The sequence below is a fragment of the Papio anubis genome, chromosome 12 (assembly GCF_008728515.1).
Source record: "Papio anubis isolate 15944 chromosome 12, Panubis1.0, whole genome shotgun sequence".
Classification (NCBI taxonomy): domain Eukaryota; kingdom Metazoa; phylum Chordata; class Mammalia; order Primates; family Cercopithecidae; genus Papio; species Papio anubis.
The window spans coordinates 102,998,800-103,026,786 of record NC_044987.1 but is presented as its reverse complement, the minus strand read 5'-3'; the positions used below and the strand labels follow the sequence as shown (position 1 = coordinate 103,026,786).

Below are 27,987 nucleotides of genomic sequence, written 5' to 3'. Positions count from 1 at the left end.
AACACATAGTAGACCCTCAGTAACTGGTATCTCTTTTTTTTTTTTTTTTTCTTGAGATGGAGTCTTGCTCCATCACCCAGGCTGGAGTACAGAGGCGCAATCTTGGCTCACTGCAACGTCCGTCTCCTGGGTTCAAGTGATTCTCCTGCCTCAGCCTCCCAAGTAGCTGGGACTACAGGCCCGCGCCACCACGCCCTACTAATTTTTCTATTTTTAGTAGAGACAGGGTTTTACCATGTTGGCCAGGTTGGTCTCGAACTCCTGACCTCAAGTGGTCCGCCCGACTCAGCCTCCCAAAGTTCTGGGATTACAGGCATGAGCCACCGCACTGGGCAGTAACTGGTATCACTAATTATGATCAAACAATAAAGTTTATTTTAAACCACTCAGGTATTTATCAGAATAGCACATGAAGAGGTACTACTAAAGCAGAACGGACAAAAGCTAACCAGAGTCCACTGGTATTACAGAAACAGCAACTGCTTGGTTTCTTAGAGCAGTAACTGAAGACAGTCCTTTTACAGCGATCTTTAATAAACTTTTTAAGTGCCTACTACATGTCATGCACTGTGTTGACTGCCTTCTCACGTCTCTTGGCAAAGAGGAAGAAGAGAGGCTCGGGCCCCTGATGAAGACCAGTATGCAAGGCACAATATTCCAAAACCAGGAATTGAGGAGCCGTTAATCCAGAACTGGTTTCAAGTATATGAGCAGAGTTAGCAAACCTCTCTGTTTTATCTTTCACATCCAGTCAAGTCTCCCTCTGTTTCCCACCCCAAGCCCTTAGTAAATGCCTAAGAACTTACATGCACTATACCCTTTCCTCCCTGGCATGTGCTGGTTCCCTAAAATAAAAAGGTCTTTCCCTCTCCAAATCCTACCCATCTTTCAAGACTTGATTTTGCAAAGCCTTCTTGGATGATACTTCCCTTTCTCTGAGACTACATCCAATCTCAGTACCACACAATGAAGCATTTGCTCATCTACACTTTTGAAAAATTTTGTTGTCTTGCCTCCACAATAACACTGTAGACTCAGGTTGGTAAAGACCATGTATTATACTTCTTTTGTATTTCCCACAGTGCCTAGCACGGTACTAGAAAATTTGTAACCATTCAACTAATACTTATTGACTGAGTGACTGTCTAAAGCATCCTCCCAAAATAACAAGTACATTATGTGCATAATTCATATTCCCACCCTTGTTAGAAGCTTATGTCAGAGAAATTTCAGTTGCTTCGACAGAGGATGTAATGCAGCGCAATATGCTGTTTGGATCCAACAGGCATATTCTGGGAGTTGGTGATTATGCTAGCTTTGACCTTTACAAAATTACAGAAAGAAGTCCCTAATAAATCAAGATAGATGCGCACATAGCCATTCATGGAACATGTGGTGGGCGATCAACTACACCCACTCTGTTTCTGCCATGAAAGAGTTGGCTAGGATGCCAATCCAAGTATGGAGAGTCCTTCCTTCCATGAATTCTTCTTCTTCTCCACCCCAAGGTGAATGTCCATCTGGAAGGTCCATTCAGAGAATCTCAACTGAGCAACTAATAGGCTGTCCAAAAACAAGTATCTCTGAAAAAATTGGAACTTTCCTTGACATACATATATATATAGATATACATATTTTTTGCTTTTCCTTTTGTCAAACTGCAGTGTTCCAAAAGATAAGGATTAGGAAGTGAACTCACTTGTCCAAAGCAACACAATCAGCAAAGAATCAATAGACTAATTTGTACCATGCAGGGTTCTCTTTCACTTATTCCTAGGCACGCTGGGACATTGTTTTGTCTCACAATAAGTAGTCCTGCACATACAACGTCTCAAGAAGGTCAAAAAGCAGGGCAGAGAAAGTCAATGATTCCATCTCCTCATGCCTCTCTAACCTAATCTACACTCTCCTTTCAAGGCTAAAGCCAGAACCTTGAGCTTAGCCAGAAATAGAGCTAGCACAGCCAACTGACTCATACTGCTAGGCCCTATCCTATCTCTGCCACCAGAGCAAGATTTTCCAAGAAAATGCAATGGGGAGATCAGAAGCAGATGCGTGGGTCCCAGACACTCCAAATACAGCCACAACATCTATAGGACTGAAGGAAATGATACAAGGAGAAAAGCAAGGGATGCAGGAGAAGACAGGAAAGCAACTGCTTACCTCCTGAGGGAATCCTCCTCAGAGCTTTCCTCAGGCATATCCTGATGTAAGGCCTCCTGTGACACAGTTCCAGATCTGCTGGACTGGGTGTAAATTCTTTCCCAGTGGCCTGTCTCCTGGTTAAAGGCCACCCCCACAGTCCTCTCCTCCTGCGGACTAGCAGAGCTGCTCAACTCCAGCCTGCTGGAGCTGGGCGTTTGGCCCTCAGTCCGCTCAAGAGGTGGTAACTGGCTGCCACTCGATGGCACACCCTCAAAGGAGCTGGGGACCTGCCAGGAGGAGCTAGCCTCGCCAGAGGAGTAGTTAGGTGTGGTTCTTTCCCAGCGCAGGGTATCGTTGTTGAAGGTCAGGAGATTGTGGCAAGCACGACAGCGATTCAGGTGGCCACGGGACAGGTTGGAGTTGTTCTCACTGCTGTGTGGGGTGGGCTGGTGGGAAGGGCCTGGCCTTTCAGATTCAAGGTTATTGTTGAGCATTTCCTGGGCCTGCTGGGTCTGGGGAGCTTCCCCGCTCAGGCTCTGATCCAGCTCCTGAAGCCGGTCATACTCCAAAAAGAAGCGTCTCAGGTCACACTGAAGCTCATGGCGAATGTTGCCCGAGTTATTTTGGCTGGAGCCATTCCCTCCATCTGACTCAGTTGCCAACCCTGATGCTGGAAAACCCCTCCCTTCTGTGGCTGAAGTGTACACAGATGCCTGAGAGCCACCTTCCTGCTGTCTCAGCACAGACAGCAAACTCACTGAAGAGGCACTGGTCCTGGGCGGGGGCATGGATTCCGCCTCAGAGCGGGAGTTCAGACTGAGTACTGTCCGGGTCCACTCAGATCCTGTCAACCCGGGAGCTATTTCTCGGTGATACCTAGAAGGGTGGCTAGACAGAGGCCCTCCCAAAGAGCGGCGGGTAGGACCCAGACTGAGGTTGCGGAGCGTGTTGCCGGCAGTGCTGCTCTGGACTGTACTGAAGGCAGACGGCCGGTTCAGGAGGCCCTGGTCCTGCTGCGTTGACGAGGCCTGCTCCGGGGGATGGAAGGGCTCGGTCTGTACAAAAGAAAAGGAAGGGGTAGTAGCTCTGGCAGAAGCAGGGGGGACACTGTCCTGGTGTGGCAAGAGGGAAGGAACTCGAGTGCCAGAGCAGCGGCTGCAAAGGCACAGGATCCCAAGGTGCTGGCAGCACTCAGCTGTGGGGTAACTGACCCGCTGTCGGAGCCTGATGTAAGCGGAAGTCCTGGGGCGCTCCGTGGAGGGCTGAGGGGGAGGCGGTGGGGGTGAGGGGGTAGCAGAATCTTGCACTGTGCTTTGCTCTCCCACCTGGATGCCAGAAGAGCGGGAGGACAGCATGTGCAGGAAATTGTGGAGGAGAGGTGTCCGGCGAACTGGCTGTGATTGCAGGAGGGCACGCTGACGGTAGTGGGATAATTCTGTTCCATCTATGGGGATCTCTGGTTCGTCATCACCCTGCAACATGGACCAGCATGGGGCAGGGGGTAGAACAAGGTAGTTAGGTAGTACCTCCAAGTAAATCAAGAAAAACTAACCACTGACAATCATCCAAGGAAAACAATGTTCACAGGTAGGAAACAACTCTCTACCCCTGAAGCACTGACAACTGGCCTCAGATTCAGAATAATCCCATGGTATTAAAATTTCCACTCCCAATCAGCAGCATATCTGAATGAGTGCAGCTGACAAACCAATTGTCTTACAAAAGACATCTCTCCATGACATGGAAGCAGTGAGGGGAAGTGAAATGTCAACCAGACAGAGGCACATGAGTGACAAGCTATCCAACATTGTCTAGTGATGATAAGGGTTACTTCTAATGAGGCGATCACTGGAGAGTTTTAGAATTGACTCTCCTGTCAAGATTATGACTATAACCCTGAATATACAATCTGAAGCTAGCTTTAAATTTTGACTGGAAAGAAAGACTTGGGTATTGATAATTAAAATCCAATATAATCAGAATTGGAATACTAGTTAGGAAAAGAACTCACAGTTTAGCTGGAATTGGAACTGCTGGACTAACTTACCTGTTGATTAGAGGGGTTAACAATTGCTGTGAGTAAGTAGTGTCCAAGTGGATCAAATCTCACCAGACTGAAATCACAGAAGAGACAAAGACACGCATAGAGAGATTATGTTAACTGAGAAGAGAAAACTTGTGTTCAAATTTATAGCAATCATTACTGATAACTGGTATCACTCAGGTATCCACTTCATTCAAGACTTTCAAAACTTTCAAAGAGATTAAAATAACAACACTCAATACTTCTTGCCAGAGTAAAGGAATATGTATCACAAAAATAACGATTTCACATGAAAAACACCTAGGGTTTCCATCCCAGGAAACAGCTACATTAAGCACATCTTTGCTCAAATACAAGAGCTCATCCTAACCATAAAGCATAAAATGCTCTCATACTCTGCCACAGAATCAGTTCTTCCCTCATATGGCAGCTACACCAGCAAGAAGCATGAATCTTGGTGGCAACAAACAGACCCAGCATTAAATGACATAGCTGAAACCAGAAAATTGGCCTGTATTTGACTGCAAATCCAAGAGGACCAAAGAAACACAATGCATCATCTTTAATAGCGGCAATATGTTTTGATCTTGAGGACTAAATAAATGTCAATTACATGCTTACATCTCCATCTTCCAGTTTGATATACAAAGACAACCCAATGAGGTATCTAAAATACCACCCAAACTTGTTTCAGGTTTTCCCAAAGAAGGACTATCCAAAACACAGTTAACTTTGAAACTAAAAGAGAGTCTAATGACCCTGGTCTCCAAAGTTCAGAAGAGGAGGCCAATAAGGGAAAGCTGAAATGAACAAAATGAGTGTCTCCCAGCTGATTAGTCAGCTGTTTAGAAAGTAGGAGGCAGCCAGGTGCAGTGGCTCACACCTATAATCCCAACACTCTGGGAGGCCAAAGCAGGAGGATCACTGAAGGCCAGGAGTTGAAGACTAGCCTGAGCAACACAGTGAGACCCCCCATCTCTACAAAAAAATTTAAAAATTAGCTGAGAGTGGTTGCACATACCTGTAGTCCCAGACACTCACAAGACTGAAGTGGGAAGATTGCTTGGGCCCATGAGGTCAAGGCTGCAGTAACTTGGGCCCATGAGGTCATGGCTACACAACTGTACTCCAGCCTGGGTAACAGAGCAAGACCCTGTCTCTTTAATAATAAAATAAAAAAGGGCAGAGGTAGGCACGGTGGCTCACGCCTATAATCACAGCACTTTGGGAGGCTGAGGTGGGCAGATCACTTGAGGCCAGGAGTTCAAGACCATCCTGGACAACATGGTGAAACCCTGTGTCTACTAAAAATACAAAATAATGAGCCGGGTGTGGTGGTGGGTGCCTGCAATCCCAGCTACTTAGCAGGCTGAGGCACAAGAATAGCTTGAATCCAGTAAGTAGAGGTCACAGTGAGACGAGATTGCACCACTGCACTCCACCCTGGGTGACAGAGTGAGACCCTGCCTCAAAAAAAACAAACATAGGAGGAGCTGTGAGGATGACAACTTCCCCTGAGCAGGGATAACAACCTGTCTTCCAAAGTGACAGCCAGCAGAATGTTCTCTATCATGTCAGTCCTGTGCCAGACAATGCTGATGGGGCAGCTCACTCACCGGACCCGTTCCATCTCACTAGCTGTCTTCACCACAGCAAAGGGTTCCCGTCGACTCCAGTCCCAGAAGTGGATCTCATTGGCAGTGGCAATCAGCAGGAGCTGAGCCGTAGGGTGGAAAGCCAGGGAGGCAATGGCATTGTTGCTATCTGTGAACCAGCTTTCACTGCCACCCTGTGAACAAACAAATTCCAGATATTCTCAGGTTACAAGCCACCAGCACACTGGGAAGTCAATTTCAAGAAAGGTCCATTTAAGGTAAAATGACTACGTCTAGTGACTACTTTAAATACATCCTTGTAAAAAGATGTAGAAGATCAGTGATCTGGCAGTGCCACTAATTTATCAGACAAATACTATACAATCAGCTCAGTTCTTCAAATTATTCACAATCTACAAGCAATAAGCATATATACACAGTTCCTAATTCTTTTTTTCTTTTTTTTTTTTTTTTTGACAGGGGTTTCATTCTGTTACCCAGACTGGAGTGCAGTGGCACAATCTCAGCGCACTGCAACCTCTGCCTCCTAGGTTCAAGCATTCCTCGCACCTCAACCTCCCAAGTAGCTGGACCACAGGCACATGGCACCATGCTCGGCTAATTTTGTATAATTTTGTGTATAATATTTTTGGTATAATATCCTGCCCAGGCTGGTCTCGAACTCCTGAACTCAAGCAATCCTCCTGCCTTGGTCTCCCAAAGTGCTAGGATCACAGGCGTGAGTCACCACGCCCAGCCCACAGTTCCTATATCTAAAGCCTGAGAAAAACTCAAGCTTGGTGCACAACATGGTGCAAGACAACCTGCTAGCCAGTTACTAGGACAAAGAGGATCTTGCTTTGATGATCATGATCGGAGTACAGGACAATCTTTGCCCTTACACAACAGAAATCCATCCTGAACATATCTTAGATTCTCCTGTACTATGTCACAATGGGCCAAAGGAAGCAAAAGCAGATGTTCATCTTAGAATGGAAGACAATCTCAGGGCATGCTTAAGCTATTGCAAAAAAACCCAAAAAGGAATGGAAGACAGGGAATTAGACTTCCTATTAATTAAGTGGGCAATGTCTACCACAATATATTCAGATGTAGTCCTAAGAACCCGGTTAGGCTCTTCCAGAATTAAAAACTCAATGGTAAACAAGTCTCTGTATTTAGAATACCAAAAGAGGCTGGGCATGGTGGCTCACGCCTATAATCCCAGTACTTTGGGAGGCTGAGGCAGGCGGACCACTTGAGGTCAGGAGTTTGAGACCAGCCTGGCCAACATAGTGAAACCCCGTCTCTACCAAAAACATAAAAATTAGCCAGGCATGATGGCGCATGCCTGTAATCCCAGCTACTTGGGAGGCTGAGGCAGAAGTTATCACTTGAACCTGGGAGGCGGAGGTTGTAGTGAGCTGAGATCGTGCCACTGTACTCCAGCCTGGGCGACAGAGTGAGACTCCGTCTAAAAAAAAAAAAAAAAAAAAAAAAAAAAAACAGAATACCAAAAGAAAAGGGTATCTTAAGGAAATACTCACGTGTAAATCCCAAATCCTAACTTCCCCATCTAGGCAGCCAGAAGCAATAAGGCCTGAGATGGTGGGATGAAAAGTGACACACCACGGAGTACGGCGGTGTCCAATCAAGGAATGAACACACTTGCCAGTCTTCACCTCCGTAATATAGATATTATGATTCACATGGGTGGAGGCTAAGAGAGTCCTAGAAAATCAAAGAGTAGAACTAATTCAGAAGCATGTGGAAGGGTAACCAACCTAATCAACTTTGGACAACACAGAATAGTGATGCTACCTGCCGATCCCAACACGAAAGAACCTAAGCTTTGTACGTTAGGCGGTATATCTACAAACAGAAATATTCTGATCTTTAAAGGCTTTTGGCTTGTCCACGCTGTCCCCAAATGACACATGCCACATTCAGAAAATATTTTTTCCCACTGGAATAACCATCATGCCACTGGTGAGCTGTATCACACAGGCAAATGATTGTTATTGAGAAACTTTCCAAGTTTTGATCCTCTCAGTTTCCTTTGCTTGTTCTCATGATTTTTCAGGTTAGCACTGCTCATCTACTTTCTTTCCCTTTCTGACATGTGGCCAAAGCACTGTTCATAAAGTACTTCAGAGAGCCTTTAGGGACTGACTTGGAAGATCAAGCCAGGCCAAATATACAGAAAGCACTGTTATCACAAATCTTAAGGTTAAGTTACAGATAATTACTAAGTACCTGTCTGGGCTGAAGGCCAATAAGAAGGTAGAGCGTGGACTATCCGGCAGTTCTACTCTCTGGGAGACCAAAAAAAAAAAAAAAAAAGTTAAAATACATAGACTATGTATTTTATAGACTAAGGTTCACCCTATCTCAAAAGCACATTAACCATTCTAGATTAGTATTCACAGTGTAGGCTTAAAAACTGGAGACAATGATCAAGCTACAAATTGAGAGAGATAAACCTAAGTTACCTTCAGGAAAACTGTCTAGCTCTAAAGGAAAAAGATATTTCTAGCACATTAATTCTTTCAAATTTACAAACAACTCCCTAAGTCAGATATGTCAACTCTCCCACACAAGATAAATATATCCCAACTCTGCTGTTAACCCATTCTAAGATCTCATTCTACCATCACCAGCACAAATCCTATGTGAAATATAGCCATTTTCCTTACCTTGCCCTCCCATTTCATCCACCGGGTTTTATCTTCCACCAGCTCCTGCAGAAGCCGCTGAGCTCCCATGGCCCGAGCACCCCGTTCTCGCCCCCAGAGTATCCGGACAGCATTCTTTTCTGGGACAACCTTCATGGCGCTCAGTAGCCACTGTCACACCAGGCCCAGGAAATGAAGGAGCAAGTAACAGCTCCAACACACTGAAGCAGCTAAAATGAGGCCATACAGGTCCTTGTAAGTTGTCTTCATGGAAATCTAAGGAATAAAGAATAATGTCAAAGAACGACTATTCTGCAACGAGCTTTCCATTGCAAATACAATTCTAGCTCAAAAGGCAAATTATTCTTTTCCTATTTAATGACACTTTCTCAGAAAAGACCCTTCTCCCAGAATTTTTCTTCCAAAAATATTTCATACTCTCATATTCTCCATAGCTCAACCTTATATCTAAAGAAAGGATCAGGCCAGGCACAGTGGCTCACGCCTGTAATCCCTGAACTTTGGGAGGCCAAGGAGGGTGGATTGCTTGAGGTCAGGAGTTTGAGACAGCCTGGCCAACATGGTGAAACCCCATCTCTAGTAAAATACAAAAATTAGCCGTGTGTGGTGGCAAGCACCTGTAATCCCAGCTACTCATCAGACTGAGGCAGGAGAATTGCTTGAATCCAGGAGGCAGAGGTTGTAGAGAGCTGAAATAGTGCCATTGCACTCCAGTGCCTGGGTGACAGAGCGAGACTCCGCCTCAAAAAAAAAAAAAGATTATTTGAGAGTACCTTTCTCACTCATTTTCTCCTCTCCACTAAAGATTCAGGGTAGAGGACAGAGAAGGAAAAGGAAGGAAAAAAAAAAATCAGGTTCTTTTTCTCATCTACCACAAGACTTACAAAGAAAAAACTTCATCACAAATTAAAATTCTACTAAAACGGCAACTAGCAGAACAGTACACACAAGTACAATGATTAAAGAACAAATTGTGGTCTATACACTGGACTATGTAGCCTGATAAAATGGTATTTCAAAAGAATATCCACATATGTACAATGTTATCCATTGTGGCATTGTTTCTTCCAACTCCACTATGAATGTTTTCAAAAAATAGGAAAGTTGAAAAAATAGTACAATAAACATACACTATTCTCCACCTAGACTCAAGATTGTTAATATTTTGCTAAATTTGCCTCATCTAGCTCCATGGATAGAGATATGGCTACATCAAAGTTGTTTTTTTGTTTTGTTTTGTTGTGTAATTTTGGAATTATTTCAGTAGGTATCAAGACACTTTAACCCCGCATATTTACTTCACTATGCACCTCCTAGGAAGAAGGACGTTCTGCCTCATAACCACAATAACATTACTATACCAATTATCATCGAATACTTCAGTTCTCGTTCGAAATCTTCCCAATTGCCAAAAAAAATTTCATTTATAGTTGACTTAAAAAAAATCCAGAATCTAATCAAAACTCAAGCAATGACTTTGGACATTTATGTCTCTTTAGTCTCCTTTATCCTAGAATGGCCTCCACGTTTTGTTTTGTTTTCATTTGTGACACTAGCTTTTTGGGGGGGGGGGGCAGGGGACACAGTCTCACTCTGTGGCCCAAGTTGGAGTGCAACAGTGCAATCTCAGCTCACTGCAACCTCTGCCTCCTGGGTTGAAGCAATTCTCCTGCCTCAGCCTCCCAAGTAGCTGAGATTACAGGCACCTGCCACCACACCCAGCTAATTTTTGTATTTTTAGTAGAGAACAGGTTTTGCCATGTTGGCCAGGCTGGTCTCGAACTCCTGACCTCAGGTGATCCACCCGCCTCAGCCTCACAAAGTGCTGGGATTACAGGCCTGAGCTACTGTACCCAGCTGACACTAGCTTTTCTAAAAGACTAGGACAGTTGACTTGTTAGAATGCCTTATATCCTAGACTCAACTGATTGCTTCCTCATAGTAGCATTTAGCTTGCCTCTCTATACCTTTATTTCCTGTAAACAATAGGTTAGGTCTAAAATCTTCATTAGTTTACATGTTTTTGGTGACAGTGCATCACAGTTGATGTGCCTATATACCTCACGGTGGAGTACATCAGGTGGCACATATTTTCAGACTGTACAATCATTAGTGATCATTTGTTGAAATACGATTACTTGGTTGAGGTTGTTAACAGCCAGACCTCTTTGTAAAGGAATATCTCCCCCTTTACAGTTAGTAATCTGTGGCTATTATTTGGCATCATGTAAATATACTATTCCTTCTCAACTTTTTACTTAATGGTTTAACATTCATTAATGATTCCCTCTTGTACTTTTTTAAAGGGGGGAGATGCTGAAAATATTGATTTTCTAATTCTATCATTATTTCTAGATGTATTAGCTGGCTTTCCTGTACAAATAATAAATTTCCCTTAAAAATTGGTGCAGAGGAGTTACTAATTCTGTCTTATTGCTTACAATAGCAAAAACTGAGGACAACCCAGCTGTCCATCTAAAGGGTACTGGATGACTAATCTATGACAAGGAAGATTCTCTGGCTACTGATAAGAATAGATGTACAAAATATATTGTCGAGAGAGGAAAAAAAGCAAGGTACAAAACAATATATTGAGTAAAGCTACTTTTGAATAAGAAGAAAAACTAATGGTAATGCACTGGGGACCGGAGGGACTAGATAAATGGAAACAAAAATGGATGCAATACCTGTCAGTGTTTTTGAAATGGAATGTTAGTTTGTGGTATGTTTTTTGTTTTTTTGTTTTTTGTTTTTTTTTAGAAACAGGGTATCACTCTATCACCCAGACTGGAGTGCGATGGTGCAATCATGGCTCACTGCAGCCTCAAAGTGCTGGGCTCAAGCAATCCTCCTGCCTCAGCCTCCAGAGTAGCTAACTTTTAAAATTATTTTAAAGATGGGGTCTCGCTATGTTCCCGAGGCTGGTGCAAACCACTGCACTAGGTGCTGAAATTTTAGTTTTTGAAAAAGGTATATCTGTTACCTTTATGAAAAATTTTGTTTAAAATATTAAACAACGCCAGGTGCAATAGCTCATGCCTATAATCCCAGCATTTTGGAAGGCCAAAGTGGGTGGATCACCTGAGGTCCGGAGTTCAAGACCAGCCTGGCCAACATGGCAAAACCTACTCTACTAAAAATATAAAATTTACTCTACCAAAAAGACAAAAATTAGGCCGGGTGCAGTGGCTCATGCCTGTAATCTCAGCACTTTGGGAGACCGAGGTGGGCAGATCACCTGAGGTAAGGAGTTCGAGGCCAGGCTGGCCAAAATGGTGAAACCCCATCCCTACTAAAAATACAAAAATTAGCCCAGCATGGTGGCAGGCACCTGTAATCCCAGCTACTCAGGAGGCTGAGGCTGGAGAATTGCTTGAACCCGGGAGGTAGAGGTTGTAGTGAGCCAAGATCACATCACTGCACTCTAGCCTGGGTGACAGAGTGAAACTCCATCTCCAAAAAAAAAAAAAAATTAACAAATTAATTAATCAAAAATAAAATAAAATAAAATATTACATGAGGCCAGGCATGGTGGCTCATGCCTATAATCCCAGCACTTTGGGAGATCAAGGCAGGCAGATCACTTGAGGTCAGGAGCTCGATATCAGCCTGGCCAACATGGAGAAACCCCATCTCTACTGAAAATACAAAAATTAGTCGGGCATGGTGGTGCACACCTGTAATCCCAGCTACTCGGGAGGCTGAGGCACGAGAAATGCTTGAACCCAGGAGGCTAAGGTTGTAGTGAGTTGAGATGGCGCCACTGCACTCCAGCCTGAGTGACAGAGTGAAACTCCATCTCAAAAAACAAACAAAAAAAATGGTCGGGTGCGGTGGCTCAAGCCTGTAATCCCTGCACTTTGGGAGGCTGAGGTGGGTGGATCACAAGGTCAAGAGATCGAGACCATCCTGGCCAACATGGTGAAACCCCGTCTCTACTAAAAATACAAAAATTAGCCAGGCGTGATGGTACGCGCCTGTAATCCCAGTCACTCAGGGGGCTGAGGAAGGAGAATCACTTGAACCATGGAGGCAGAGGTTGCAGTGGGCTGAAATCATGTCATTGCACTCTAGCCTGGGCAACAGAGCAAGACTCTCTCTCCAAAAAAAAAAAAAAAAAAAAATTAAATTTTGCAGTAAGTACATGTTAAGTGAAAAAAGAACACAAAATTTTATATGCAGTATAATCCCCACTTTGTTTAAAAAATATTTGGAGAGACGGGCACAGTGGCTCACGTCTGTAATCCCAGCACTTTAGGAGGCCGAGGTGGGTGGATCACAAGGTGAGGAGATCGAGACCATACTAACTAACATGGTGAAACCCTGTCTCTACTAAAAATACAAAAAATTAGCCGGGCATGGTGGTGGGATTGCATCACTGCACTCCAGCCTGGGCGACAGAGTGATTCTCCATCTCAAAAAAAAAAAAAAAGTTTGGAGAAAAAGGACACAAAAGAAATATAATAAATACTAACCATGGTTGTCTTTGAGTGGTGGCATTATTGGTGATTTAATAATTTTAATAGGCAAGTTTCTACTTTTTTTCACTTTTTAATTTTAAGAATTATTACCAGAAGCCCAAACCTCACCTTTCACTTTTTTTTTTTTTTTTTTTTTGAGACAGAGTCTCACTCCGTCACCCAGGCTGGAGTGTAGCAGCACGATCTTGGCTCACTGCGACCTCTGCCTCCTGGGTTCGGGCAATTCTCCTGTCTCAGGCTCCCGAGTAGCTGGGACTACAGGCGCCTGCCACCATGTCCAGCTAATTTTTGTATTTTTAGTAGAGACAGGGTTTCACCATGTTGGTCATGCTGGTCTCGAACTCCTACTTAAGGTGATCCACCCGCCTCAGCCTCCCAAGCTGGGATTACAGGCGTGAGCCACCATGCCCGGCCACCATTCTTTTTTTTTTTTTAAAGTAGTAACTACTTATTGTAAAAAGCCAAACAATAATTGGCTCTTTACATTTCACATAAGGCTGCAATCTAAAGAGTATACAACCAGATGTATCCAAATACAGAAAGAAAAATAAACATTAAGAGCCTGTGTTGAAGTTCTCTCACTGGAGTACTAAGATGTAAAAGTCAGAAAGATTTCACAGTAAGAAAACACCAAGTTTGGCCAGGTGCGGTGGCTCACACCTGTAATCCCAGCACTATGGGAGGCCAAAGCGGGCAGATCACAAGGTCAGGAGTTTGAGACCAGCCTGGCCAACACAGTGAAACCCCGTCTCTACTAAAAATATAAAAATTAGCCAGGCGTGATGGCTCACGCCTGTAGTCCCAGCTACTTGGGAGACCAAGGTGGGAGAATCCCTTGGACCTGGAAGGCGGAGGTTGCAGTGAGCCAAGACCGTGCCATTGAACTCCAGCCTGGGTGACAGAGTGAGACTCCATCTCAAAAACAAAAACAAAAACAAAAACACCCACCAAGTTCCTAGTCCTACACAGCACACAGTTACCTAAGGAGTGACAAAGAAACAAATTCTAGCCTGTATCCTCATGATACAGCTCTCATCACTTATTAGTGCAAAAATATGTACTGAAAATATCAACATTTTCAGGCCAACCTCCTGAATAAGCTAAGGATGAACTAACTGGAAGGAAATCATCTCCTTAGTAACCCTGACAACTCACAGATTAGGATCAGAAGTCTAGACCTGAACCCAGGGTTGCCCTTTGGTCAAACTGCCACATAAGTGATTAATTACTAACTAGGAAGGTGCCAAAACTACAGTTCCTACTAGTTTACCTAAACCCTCTACTGTAATTATTTTACCCAACATAAAAAAGTTCAGAAGAAACATTTTGAGGGTCCTTTGTCTTAACAGTGAAATATAAAAGCACTTTCAAAGAAATACATTTAAACCAGCACTTTGTAATATTTAAATCTTACAGATCACAAGGTCAGGAGTTTGAGACCAGCCTGGCCAATGATTTACACCTTGTGTAAGATCCAGAACCTACAAAGAACTCAAACAAATTTACAAGAAAAAAACAAACAACCCCATCAAAAAGTGGGCAAAGGATATGAACAGACATTTCTCAAAAGAGGACATTCATACAGCCAACAGACACATGAAGAAATGCTCATCATCACTGGCCATCAGAGAAATGCAAATCAAAACCACAATGAGATACCATCTCACACCAGTTAGAATGGCAATCATTAAAAAGTCAAGGAACAACAGGTGCTGGAGAGGATGTGGAGAAATAGGAACACTTTTACACTGTTGGTGGGATTGTAAACTAGTTCAACCATTATGGAAAACAGTATGGCGATTCCTCAAGGATCTAGAACTAGAAGTACCATATGACCCAGCCATCCCATTACTGGGTATATACCCAAAGGATTATAAATCATGCTGCTAGAAAGACACATTAACACGTATGTTTATTGCGGCACTATTCACAATAGCAAAGACTTGGAATCAACCCAAATGTCCATCAGTGACAGACTGGATTAAGAAAATGTGGCACATATACACCATGGAATACTATGCAGCCATAAAAAAGGATGAGTTTGTGTCCTTTGTAGGGACATGGATGCAGCTGGAAACCATCATTCTCAGCAAACTATCACAAGAACAGAAAACCAAACACCGCATGTTCTCACTCATAGGTGGGAACTGAACAATGAGATCACTTGGACTCGGGAAGGGGAACATCACACACTGGGGCCTATCACGGGGAGCAGGGAGCGGGGAGGGATTGCATTGGGAGTTATATGTAAATGACGAGTTGATGGGTGCTGACGAGTTGATGGGTGCAGCACACCAACATGGCACAAGTATACATATGTAACAAACCTGCACGTTATGCACATGTACCCTAGAACTTAAAGTATAATAAAAAAAAAAAAAAAAGCAAACAAACCAACCCTAAAAAAAAAAAAAAAAAAGATTTAAATCTTACACAAGGTGTGGTAGAAACAGCAGTAGTCCAATTCCTAAAAATAAAAAAAAATAAAACTGACCTTCTGACCTCCTGTTACTCAAAAGGAACAATAAAATACAGGTCACAAGTACTGTATGACTAAGAAAACTGTGCTGCAACCTCAGATTCCTACAGGATTCAGAAAGGGGAAAGAGTAGCTACAAATATCAATATCAAGACAAAAATCTAAAGATCAGGATTACCAAAGAACATGTCTATCAATTTCCAGGGACCTAAACACACTAAAAGCTGAAACAAGAGAAAGCTTTACTGATGGGAAGAAGTCAGAGGGAGTAAAACAATTACACAATCTCTCTTTCGTCTGAAGAAAAATATTTGCTGTTGCTTTAAAAGGATAAGGGACTTCTCTCCTGATATGCTCTTACCAGCCACCTGAGAAGAGATTTTACCGTGTTCCCTGTAAAGAACAAAGGGAGCTAAGTCAAACTGAAGTCAGACAGGGCTGCTGATGAGGAGGAAGTGCCAGTCAATTGTGTTTTTCATTCCTCTTTTAAAAAGGAAGAAGAAACAAGTTTCCCAAAATGTCCCTTAAAGTAAAGCAGACTGAGACAAAGGTTACCAAGAATAGTCTTTGTGATACTGTCACAGAGTCCCCAAAATCAATTCTCAATCATCAAAAGCTTATCCAAGTAGAAGCAAAAGACATGGCTAGGATATGTACGTAAGACAAATGCCAGTCAGGCATAGTGGGAGGCCAAGATGGGAAGGTTCCTTGAATCCAGGAGGTCAAGACTGCAGTGAGTCATGATTGTACCGCTGCACTCTTCAGCCCAGATAATAGAGTGAGACCCTGTCTAAAAAAAAAAAAAAAAAAGACAAATACCAAGATTCCATCCCATTTCCATACACACATACTCCCACTCCCAATAACATGACTGATTACTCTCCAAAGGTGAGAAGGCAACCACCTTTCCAGATTTTCTCTATTTAATTCTAAGAGATAATTATATTTACCGACTACTCATAAAAACCATTTAAAGAGTATGCCACAACCCAGTGGGAATTAAAAGTTAGATTTAGAGGTTCCTTGTGCAATCTGATTATCTTATGTCAGCAATTTTACCCCACCTTCTAGCTATATGACTTTGGGAATACTTAACCTCTTTGAGGCTTAGTTTCCTCCTTTGTAAAACAGGATCACAATGTCTGCTTCATAGGGTTGTTATGAGGCTCCAAATAAGAAAAGAGCTGTGGAAATATGAATCTTATTGCTGTTGTTTTTATTACTATTGAATGCTCTCTAAGGTTCACTATGGTTTCCCTCACCAAACAACAGGGCCAACTGAAACCCCAGAGACACCACAATTCCCAAGAGTAGCAGATTTCTAAGAATTATGCCAAAGGCTGTTAACCAGAAAACAAAGTAAAAAGTGCTCAGGGAGACAATAAAGTATGTTTACGTGGCAAAAATAATTCATTGTGATGTGGGCTCCCTCTACATAGGTGAAGTGAATTAAAAACCAGAACCAACAATTTAGAGTTGTATCTAAAACCTGATTAATATTTCATACCCCAAATCTTCCCCTTCCTACTGCATTTAGAAGTGTGATTCAGAAAACTATAGGCCTGTAAGAAGCTGTTAAAATGGAGTCCAATTTCCTCATTTATGTGAGTAACTACATCTCTCTTCCACTTCGCTATGCCCATGTGGGCAAAGTCTAAGAGTCAAACCAACCATGTAATACTGACATATATTCCATAACTTGATTTAACCCAAGGATATAATTATTTTTTTAAAAATCCTTTAAATACTTATTCTAAGACCACTTGCATAAGTAAAGTTTACCCAAATGGAAAATTAACTACAAAATTTCAGGTTTTTAATTAGAAGCCTAAAACTGCCCCAGTACTCGTTGGAAACTCCATATGGATAGAAATACACAGGCTTTTCTATGACTGGCAGCTTTGTTTTTATTAATAGGACTTTCCTATGGGCATTTCAGGATACTTCAAGTGACCTCATGTAGGACCAAAGTTCAAATTGTAAGCACCACGAGCCAGCACCCACACCTGACTCCATACCGCTCTTGTGTGACTCTTAGACTAGCCTGAATTTACAGGGGTACAGAGAATGTGGGGAAAAGCATCATAAATTTAGAACAGAAAACAACACATTCCAAAGGCAAACACACCTAGAAGCAGAAAAACTCCAACTATTCCCTGAATTGTGTATCTATTGTGTGCAAAGGATATCCAAAGATATGGCAAAATGCTAACTGGTTAACTCTAGATGGAGAAGTCATGAGTGATGTTTATTTTATTGTTATTATCCATAACACCCAAATTAGAGACAGTATAGTATAGTCATATATATGGGCCCTGCAGTCAGAATGGTTGATTGACTTCCAGCTCCATCCTTTTCTTGGTATATGATAGTATCTTGATTTCTAGGAACAGTTACTTAACCTGACTGTACCTCAGTTTCCTCATCCATAAAATGTGACTATTGATAGTATGTATATCACAGGGCTACCACAAGGATCAAAATATTTACCATGTGAAAAATGCTTATAGTAGAATAATAGCTTCATTCTGTGATGAAGAATTAGTATGAAAATGGTAATAAGGTCTGGGTGCAGTGGCTCACGCCTGTAATCCCAGCAATTTGGGAGTTTGAGGCAGGTGGATAACCTGAGGTCAGGAGTTTGAGACCAGCCTGACCAACTTGGAGAAACCCCGTCTCTACTAAAAATACAAAATTAGCCGGGTGTGGTGGCACATGCCTGTAATCCCAGCTACTTGGGAGGCTGAAGCAGGAAAATTGCTTGAACCCAGGAGGAGGAAGTTGTGGTGAGCAGAGATCACGTCATTGTACTCCAGCCTGGGCAACAAGAGCGAAACTCCATCTCAAAAAAAAAAAAAAAAAAAATTAGCCAGGCATGGTGACATGTGCCTGTAGTCCCAGCTACTCAGGAGGCTGAGGCAGGAGAATCACTTGAACCCGGGACACAGAGGTTGCAGTAAGCCGAGATCGCACCACTGTACTCCAGCCTGGGGGACAGAGTGAGACGCCATCTCAAGAAAGAAGAAAAGAAAAGAAAAGAAGAGAAAAGAAAAAGACAAGAAAAGACAAGACAGAAAATGGTAATAAGAACACACAACATTTAATTTCTAAAAATAAAAAGTTTAGGCCACAAAGCCCTGTAAACAGTCAGACAAATTAAATTTAAAACAAATTCTGCTAGGCAAAATGAGACTGTCCACTGTAGAGGTCTCCAAACCATTTCATATAAAAGATCTTACCACTGTAACCTTTTTAAAAACAAAAAATAAAACCAGCCAGGCACAGTGGCTCACACCTGTAATCCCTGCCCTGGCAGGTTGAGGTGGGAGGATTGTTTGAGTCCAGGAATTCAAGATCAGCTTGGTCAACACAGTGAGACCCCCATCTCTACAAAAAATTGTTTAAAATCAGCTGGGCATGGTGGCATGTGCCTGTGGTTCCAGCTACTCGGGAGGCTGAGGTGGGAGGATATCCTGAGTCCGGGAGGTTGAGGCTGCAGTGAGCCATGATCATACCACCACACTCCAGCCTGGGTGACAGAGCAAGGCCCTGACGCAAAAAACAAACAAAAATAGGCCGGCATGGTGATGCGTGCCTGTACTCCCAGTTACTGGAGAGGCTGAGGCAAGAGAATCACTTGAACCCAGGAGGTGGAGGTTGCAGTGAGCCCAGCTTGTACCACTGCACTCCAGCCTGGGCAACTGAGCAAGACTCAGAGAGGACCTGAATGATACGATACCATGTGGAGAGAGGGAAGCCATGTGGAAGACTCTCAAGATACCAAGCAAATGAGTGAAACCTTCTTAGACCTTCTAACCCAGCCCAACCACCAGCTGAAAGCAGACGAATGAAGCACAACTGATGCTACACAGGGGAGAAGGACCATCCAGACAAGTCCTGCCCAAATTCCTAACCCAAGTAATTATGAGACAAAATAAATTTTTATGATTTTAAGCCACTAATTTTATGGTGGTTTTTTTGAACATTAATAGATAACTAAAACACTACCCAACCTAATATCGCTGGGCAGTCACTCATGCCTGTAATCCCAGCACTTAGAGAGGCAGAGGCGGGCAGATCACGAGGTCAGGAGTGCGAGACCAGTCTGACCAAAACGGTGAAACCCCATCTCCACTAAAAATACAAAAATCAGCTGGGCATGGTGGCGCATGCCTGTAATCCCAGCTACTCAGGAGGCTGAGGTAGGAGAATCACTTGAACCCGGGAAGCAGAGGTTGCAATGAGCCGAGATCCCGCCACTGCACTCCAGCCTGGGTGACACAGCCAGACTCCCTCTCAAAAAACAAAACGAAACAAAACAAAACACTACCTAATATCTACTAATATCTAGCTGACAAATATCAAGAATTTTCTAGAGAAAACCCACTATCTGCTCAATACTCTAACAAGAAGTTTTTCAGAAAATACGGAAATTAAATTAATAAATTTAGGTAACCAAAGATATCTCAAAATAAATTTATTTTATCACACTGGTAATCCTTTCTTAGGACTTGAATTTCTTCTTCACTAGATTATAAACTCTGTGAGGGCAAAAAACATATCTGTCATAGTCCCAGTACCTAGCACAATGCATAAAAGAGCATGAATATATATATTTACTTATATTCAGAGTTGTGAAAAGATCCTAAATGAACCCAAAACTATCATAAACAGCAACATCTGGAGTTTTAGAAAGTGTGGTGGTTATGAGTTCAAGGTCATAAATTCAATTTCTACAAGTCAAATACCTTAAAAAGAAAAACCTAAGCCAGGCACAGTGGCTCACGCCTGTAATCCAGCACTTTGGGAGGCCAAGGCAGGTGGATCACTTGAGGTCAGGAGTTAGAGACCAGCCTGGCTGAGATGGTGAAACCCCATCTCTACTAAAAATGCAAAAATTAGCCGGGCGTGGTGGCATGCCCCTGCAATCCCAGCTACTCAGGAGACTGAGGTGGGAGAATTGCTTGAACTCGGGAGGCAGAGGTTGCAGTGAGCCGAGATCACGCCACTGCACTCCAGCCTGGATGACAGAGTGAGACCCTGTCTCAAAAAAAAAAAAAAAAAAAGGTAAAGAAAAGGCTTTGCACCATTACCAACCTAATTTCAGCCAGTAATTTCATTATGCAAATGTCATTGATCACAAGAGGGCCAGGCAACAGAGTAAGTAAAGGACTAATCCATCACTACCTCAACTATACATAGGAGAGAAAAAAAAACCCTCAAAAATAGCAGTAAAATTTTTTATCCTCCTATTTGAAACACAGAATATTAAGAACACAGTACAGAGGCAGTGGATATTCTGATAGCAGAGATAAGAATATGGGATATCACACCTTTCAAGCTTGAGAATACTAAACACAAAACCTTCATCCTAATTTACTCCCTAAGAAAGCTGATCCTGCAGTCTGGGGATATAGGGGTATCAATCAAGTCCATAACAAGAATCAGTGATTTAATAAATAAAGATGGCCAGGCGCGGTGGCTCAAGCCTGTAATCCCAGCACTTTGGGAGGCTGAGACGGGCACATCACGAGGTCAGGAGATCGAGACCATCCTGGCTAACACGGTGAAACCCTGTCTCTACTAAAAACACAAAAAATTAGCCGGGTGTGGTGGCGGACGCCTGTAGTCCCAGCTACTCAGGAGGCTGAGGCAGGAGAATGGCGTAAACCCGGGAGGCAGAGCTTGCAGTGGGCTGGGATCTGGCCACTGCACTCCAGACTGGGCAACAGAGCGAGACTCTGTCTCAAATAAATAAATAAATAAAGATAAGACTAAGAGGTAAGAAGCTTCAATAACTGATTTTTATCGCTGGCTTGTTATATAATCTTGGACAAATCATATCCTCGCTGAATTTCAAGTTTTCCTACAATATGTAAACTGAAAGTAATAACACCTTCCTTCTATCTTAAAGGAATAAAATCCTTGAAGAATCCTAGGAGAAATGGGTTATAAAATTCCAAGATAAGATTACTACTTTTCAAAGTAAAACTCAAGATAGAACAATAACCAGAGTATATGATAAACAGAAGTTCACACAAAGAAGTCTGGCACCTACAGTTCTAAGAGAAAGATTGCAAAGGAAACTACAGTGATTATAAAGAAGAATCACAGAGTATATTATCTCTAATTAACCACTGGACAAATTGAAAACAAATAATTTAACAGAACTAAGATTAATACAATTAAAATTACACACAGTCCCTTTCTTTATAAGAAGCCAAAATCCCAGAAATAAACTGCCAACAGACAGAACCTGCACCTCTACTGCACACACGCAGCAGCATTAGTTTTTTTTATATATAAACTAAAAATAAACCCAACTTCTCTACAGGGTATATCACAAATGGGCTAACCATTTTACAAAATGTTTTGAAGATACAAAACCGAGTAAATTCTAATTACTATAATTAAAATAAGGGGGGAGATGTGAAGCACCAGCTTTCCTGCTACAGGTTTTGCTTACTAGAGCTTAAGTAACTCACAATGATGCTGCCTAATGTCTGAAACATGGGAAAGCGTGTGCTTAAAACAAAGTGTGATCAAAACCGGAAATAGAAAGCCATAAGACCCAAATTTGAGACTGACAATTTTCCTTACTCCCACTTACCTCAGAAGGATGAAGAAAAAAGAAACGAAGTTTTATCTGCAAATTATTCTGGAGAAAACAGTGCACTGAGAACACAAGAACTCCTTAAAAGTGAAGGAAGAACAAGGAGGAAAGCACTAAACCAAGAAGAAACTGAAGCTCACTTTTTTGGTTTCAAGTTATCAAAAGAATCAAGAAGACCAAGAAGGCTACTCTTAAATGTACAGAAATGGCAAAAGATTTCCTATTAGCAAGCAACAAAAAAAGAGTAGCTTCTGATGGAAGAAATTTCACAGAGGCAAAACAGCTTAACCCCAGAAACGGGAACTGAAACCAGCTGCCTCAAACAGACCTAATGACTTTGGCAACAACATACCTTTCATCCACCAACAATATCAGGAGGTTGGAGTAGGGCCAGTTTCAAATCATAAAGGATCACGTCTTTCTATTCTCTGCACAGTCTTTGAGAAAGAGTCCAACTCCTTCCTGGGAGCACCACATTGCCCCCAATTCCTCCTGGAAACCCCTGGAGCTACAGCAAGAATATTGTAAAGGGCCGGGCGCGGTGGCTTACGCCTGTAATCTCACCACTTTGGGAGGCCAAGGCGGATGGATCACCTGAGGTCAGGGGTTCGAGACTAGCCTGGCCAACATGGTGAAAGCCCATCTGTGCTAAAAATACACAAATTAGCTGGGCGTGGTGGCATGCGCCTGTAATCCCAGCTACTCGGGAGGCTGAGGCAGGAGAATTGCTTGAACCTGGGAGGTGGAGGTTGCAGTGAACCGAGATCATGCCATTGCACTCCATCTTAGGTGACAGAGTAAGACTCTGTCTCAAAAAAAAAAGCTTTGAGAACATTAACCCAGGAATCTTCACAAGTCCTAGGACAGACATGATTACTCATCAGACAAATAAGAAAAACAAAACCTGGAAGAGGTTAAGAAATTCATCTAGATTCACAGATGAGTCAGGAGCCAAAGCAGGATTTGAATTCAGGCTTTTCCTTCAGATAGTATTAGAGCTACACTCCTAGTCCTTGCTTGGCTCAGTAGATACTGTGTTCAGTGTTTTCCAGTCTTAGAGTCAGCCCAGGTCAGGTTCTTGGCTGACTAAAATAGGGAAAGAAAAAATTTCCCTCGAGGCTTCAAGAAAAGAAGTCAAATTATTAAACGCAGAGTTCTTATGCTAAAAGGCCGAGATGCCACCCTACCATGCCAATCACATTTCTTAGCCAATCAAAAAAAAGGCATTAGATTTAAGAACCTAGTTATTTAAATCTGAGTAGAAGCTGGATTCCATTTCCCCAACTTTCCAAATAAAGAACACTTAAGGATGGGGAAGGATGTAAAAGCACTGATAAATAACCAAACAAGCATTGATTAAGCAGATATTATGTACTTGGCACTGTTCTAGGCATGGAGGATACTCTAGTAAAGAAGAACATTCTTGCCCCTCAAAAGCTTATGTGATTTTTATAAAATTACATATTAACAATACTTTCAAGTACTGAAAAGGGCTAAAAGGAAAATATGGCAGGTGAAAGAAAACAACACACACAACCTTTTACCTGGGGTGGCCAGAGAAAGCCTCTCTGAGATGACATTTGAGTTAAGACTGGCATCTTGAAATAGAAACCTTGAGAAAAGAGGCAGGTGAAAAAAATATTTCAAGGAGAATGAAGAGTACCAAGTACTAAGGTCCCTAACAGGTAAGCTTAGTGCATGTGAAAGCCAGAAATAAGGCCAACATGGCTGGAGCACCACTAACAAGGGAGAGAATAAAGACAGGTTGGTACCAGCAGACCATGATAAAATTTGGATTTTATTAAGTGTAATGGGTTACTATTAAAGGATTTTAGCTAAGGAAATGACAAAATGATGGGAATTTGGGCCAGGGTTATAGCAATGTAAGAGATGAATAGTTATACTCAGAATATATTTTGGAGAAACAGCTAAGGGAATTACAGATGCACTGTATGTGAGGTGTGAGAGAGAAATTAAGAGTGATTCCTAAGTTTTCAGCCTAAGTCCCAAGTGGATAGTGGAGACACTTATTGAGAAGGGTTCTACTATATGTGTATATTTGTGGGTGGGGGAGCAGATTAAAGGGAGAAATCAATAGTTTAGGATCACTTTCTATTTTTCTATGAATATGAGCCTGAGAAAATATGAATTAATTCAGGAGAAACTTAAATTTTTCCTATAAATAGTATAATAAATATAAAGCAGCATTGGTTCTTCTTCTTTTTTTTTTTTTTTTTGAGCAGAGTTTCGCTCTTGTTGCCCAAGCTGGAGTGCAATGGCATGATCTCGGCTCACTGCAACCTCCACCTCCCAGGTTCAAGCGATTCTTCCACCTCAGCCTTCTGAGTAGCTGGGATTACAGGCATGTGACACCCCACCTGACTAATTTTTTGTATTTTTAGTAGAAACAGGGTTTTACCATGTTGGCCTGGCTGGTCTCAAACTCCTGACCTCAGGTGATCTGCCCACCTCTCCTTCCCAAAGTGCTGAAATCACCGTGCCTGGCCTGCTTCCTATTCTTAAATAATTATATATAACATTGAGAGTCAAGCAAGGTAGATCACCCCTGTAATCCAGCTAACTCAGGAGGCTAATGGAGGAAAACTGCTTGAGGCCAGGAGTTCAAGACCAGCCCACAACATAGAGACCACAGAGAGACATCATCTCTTTTTTTGTTTTTTGAGACAGGATCTCACTCTGTCACCCAGGCTGAAGTGCAGTGGCAGGATCTCAACTGAACTGCGGACTTGACTTCCCAGGAGTAAGTGATCTTCCCATCTCAGCCTCCCCAGTAGCTGGGACTACAGGTGCATACAACTACACCCCAGTAATTATCTTTATTTTTTGTAAAAACAAGGTTTCACTATGTGCCCAGGCTGGTCTCAAACTCCTGGGCTCAAGGAATCCTCCCACCTCAGCCTCCCAAAGTGCTGGGATTACAGGCATGAGCCACATGGCACCCTGATGAGAAACCTCATCTCTTTAAAAGAAACCATCAGTCGGGTGCAGTGGCTCATGCCTGTAATTCCAGAACTTTAGGAAGCAGACACAGCCAGATCACTTGAAGTCAGGAGTTCGAGACCAGCCTGGTCAACATAGTGAAACCCTGTCTCTACTAAAAATATGAAAATTAGCTGGGCATAGTGGTGTGCACCTGTGATCCCAGCAACTCAGGAGGCTGAGGCAGGAGAATTCACTTGAACCTAGGAGATGGTGGTTGCAGTGAGCCAAGATCACACCACTGCACTCCAGGCTAGGCTGGCGACAAAGCGAGACTGTCTTAAAAAAAAAAAAAAAAAAAAAGCCAGGCGTGGTGGCTCACATCTATAATCCCAGCACTTTGGGAGGCTGGGGCGGGTGGATCACCTAAAGTCAGGAGTTCAAGACCAGCCTGACCAACATGGAGAAACCCTGTCTCTACCAAAAATACAAAATTAGCCAGGCATGGTGGTGCATGCCTGTAATCCCAGCTATACTTAGAAGGCTGAGGCAGGAGAATTGCTTCAACCTGGGAAGTGGAGGTTGCAGTGAGCTGAGATTGCACCATTGCACTCCAGTCTAGGCAACAAGAGCAAAACTCCATCTCAAAAAAAAAAAAAAAAAGTAAGAGCAATCTTACAGCCTTCTTAAGTACATGGCAGAAAAATCCCAGTATTAAAAAAAAAAAAAAGAATCCCAGTATGTATCCAATTACATATGAACTGATAAAGACAAGTGATAGAATGTAACACATACATATACTTAAAGCAACATATTATCTAATATTCATTGAACATTTGCTACACACTTGGTAGTGCTAAACACTTTATCTCACTTTTTCCTCACAATGATACTATGAAGATGGGTACTGTTATTCCCGTTTCACAGATCAGAAAATCCGGCTTAAAGAGGCTAAATGATTTACCTAAGTGAAGGAGAGATTCAAAATCAAATCTGTTGTCAAATGAGCAGAATTGTATAGTGCTCTAACCATTATACAATACTGCTTCTATAAAATACAGAAAAAGGGCTGGGCACGGTGACTCACACCTGTAATCCCAGCACTTTGGGACGCCGAGGCAGGCAGATCACAAGGTCAGGAGATCGAGATCGTCCTGGCTAACATGGTGAAACCCCGTCTCTACTAAAAATACAAAAAAAAAATTAGCCGGGCGTGGTGGCGAGCGCCTGCAGTCCCAGCTACTCAGAAGGCTGAGGCAGGAGAATGGCGTGAACCCGGGAGGCGGAGCTTGCAGTGAGCAGAGATCGCACCACTGCACTTCAGCCTGGGCGACAGAGTAAGACTCCATCTCACTAAAATAAAATAAAATAGAATAGAATAAAATAAAATAAAATACAGAAAAAGAAAAAAAAGCTCTTTTCATGTCCCCACACCTAGAAAGTCATAATTAAAAAGATCTGATTCAAGAGATGAGGAGAGGGAGAAAGAATTAATAAATCTGAATGAATCTGAGTCAGAACACAGTGACTCATGCTATATAACCTTGGACAAATTCTATAATACCCATGCCTCAACCTATCTATCTGAAGAAGGAGCTAACCTCACTGGAGGTAACCATTATTTGCCTCCTAGTGGGCTATGAATATTAATTAGTATTTGCAATATACACACAGATCAGATGAGACAAGGAAAACTATACCATCTCAAAAACTATTATTATTGCTTCGATATCTACAGCAAAGCACCAGAAATCACGGTAAATAAGTTACGTGCACCAAGAATGTGGAGTGTAAGTACTCTACAAATAAATCATGGCCAGGTACAGAGGCTCATCCCTGTAATCCCAGCACTCTGGGAGGCCAAGGCTGGAAGATCACTTGAGTCCAGGGTTTGAGACCAGCCTGGGCATCATGTTAAAACCTCACGTCTACAAAAAATATATAAAAATTAGCTGGGCATTCGCCTGTAGTTCCAGCTACTCAGGAGGCTGAGGTGGGAGAATCACTTGAGCCCAGGAGGCAAAGGTTGCAATAAGCTGAGATTATGCCATTGCACTCCAGCCTGGGAGAGAGGAAAATTTCCTCTGAAAAAAAAAAAAGAGAAAGAAAAGGAACCACATAATTTGTTATTTTACTTCTGCTTTCCTTTTTCTTTTTAATTAAAAAAATCAATACACACCATATGAATCAGCAACTGCATTCTTGGGCATTTATCCAGAAAAATAACTTATGTTCACACAAAAACTTGTATATCAGCTGGGTGCAGTGGCTCACACCTGTAATCCCAGCACTTTGGGAAGCTGAGGTGGGCAGATCGCTTGAGCCCAAGAGTTCGAGACCAGCCTGGGCAACATGGCAAAACCCTGTCTCTACATAAACAAAAAAAAACTAGCTGGGTATGGTGGCATGCACCTGTGCTCACAGTTACTCAGGAGGCAGAGGTGGCAGGATCACTTCAGCCTGAAAGGCAGAGGTTGCAATGAGCTGAGATCATGCCACCATACTCCAACCTGGGCTCAGAGCCAGATCATGTCTCAAAAAAAAAAAAAAAAAAAAGTGTATACAAATGTTAACAGCAGTTTTATTCATAATAGCCAAAAAATTTAGAAAAATTCAGATTTTTTTTTTTTCTTCAGAAGGGGTCTCCCTCTGTTGCCCAGGCAGGAGTGGGTGGCATGACCAATCTTTACTCACTGCAACCTCCAACTCCCAGGGTCAAGTGATCCTCCCACCTCAGCCACCCAAGTAGCTGTGCCCACAGATGTGTGCCATCACACTGGCTAATGTTTTTTGTACTTTTAGTAGAGACAGATTGCCCAGGCTGGTCTCAAAGCTGTCTGCCAGCCTCAGCCTCCCAAAGTGCTGGGAACACAGGTGTGAGCCACTGTGCCCAGCCAGATGTCTTTCAATGGGTAAAGGATTAAGCAAACTACAGTACATCCAAATCATGAATTACTATGTAGCAGTTAAGACGAGTGGAACTGGCCAGGGGCA

At 42.6% G+C, this 27,987-nt stretch overlaps 1 protein-coding gene across 7 annotated transcripts in view; it reads right to left on the bottom strand.

Annotated features, from left to right (window-relative positions):
- AMBRA1 (autophagy and beclin 1 regulator 1) overlaps positions 1 to 27,987 on the bottom strand; it is a 197,457-nt gene that overhangs the window by 147,004 nt on the left and 22,466 nt on the right. For 4 of the 7 annotated variants that reach the window (XM_009186174.3, XM_009186175.3, XM_003909963.4 and 1 more), the window contains exons 2-7: positions 8,481 to 8,735; positions 8,041 to 8,099; positions 7,332 to 7,515; positions 5,806 to 5,978; positions 4,193 to 4,259; positions 2,164 to 3,617 (exon numbers count right to left, since the gene is read on the bottom strand). In XM_009186174.3, coding sequence (XP_009184438.1) covers positions 2,164 to 3,617; positions 4,193 to 4,259; positions 5,806 to 5,978; positions 7,332 to 7,515; positions 8,041 to 8,099; positions 8,481 to 8,615 — 2,072 coding nt within the window. In that variant the 5' untranslated portion in view covers positions 8,616 to 8,735. The remainder of the gene's footprint in view (positions 1 to 2,163; positions 3,618 to 4,192; positions 4,260 to 5,805; positions 5,979 to 7,331; positions 7,516 to 8,040; positions 8,100 to 8,480; positions 8,736 to 27,987) is intronic. The other 3 variants (XM_009186177.3, XM_009186178.3, XM_031653467.1) reach the window with 1 other exon arrangement.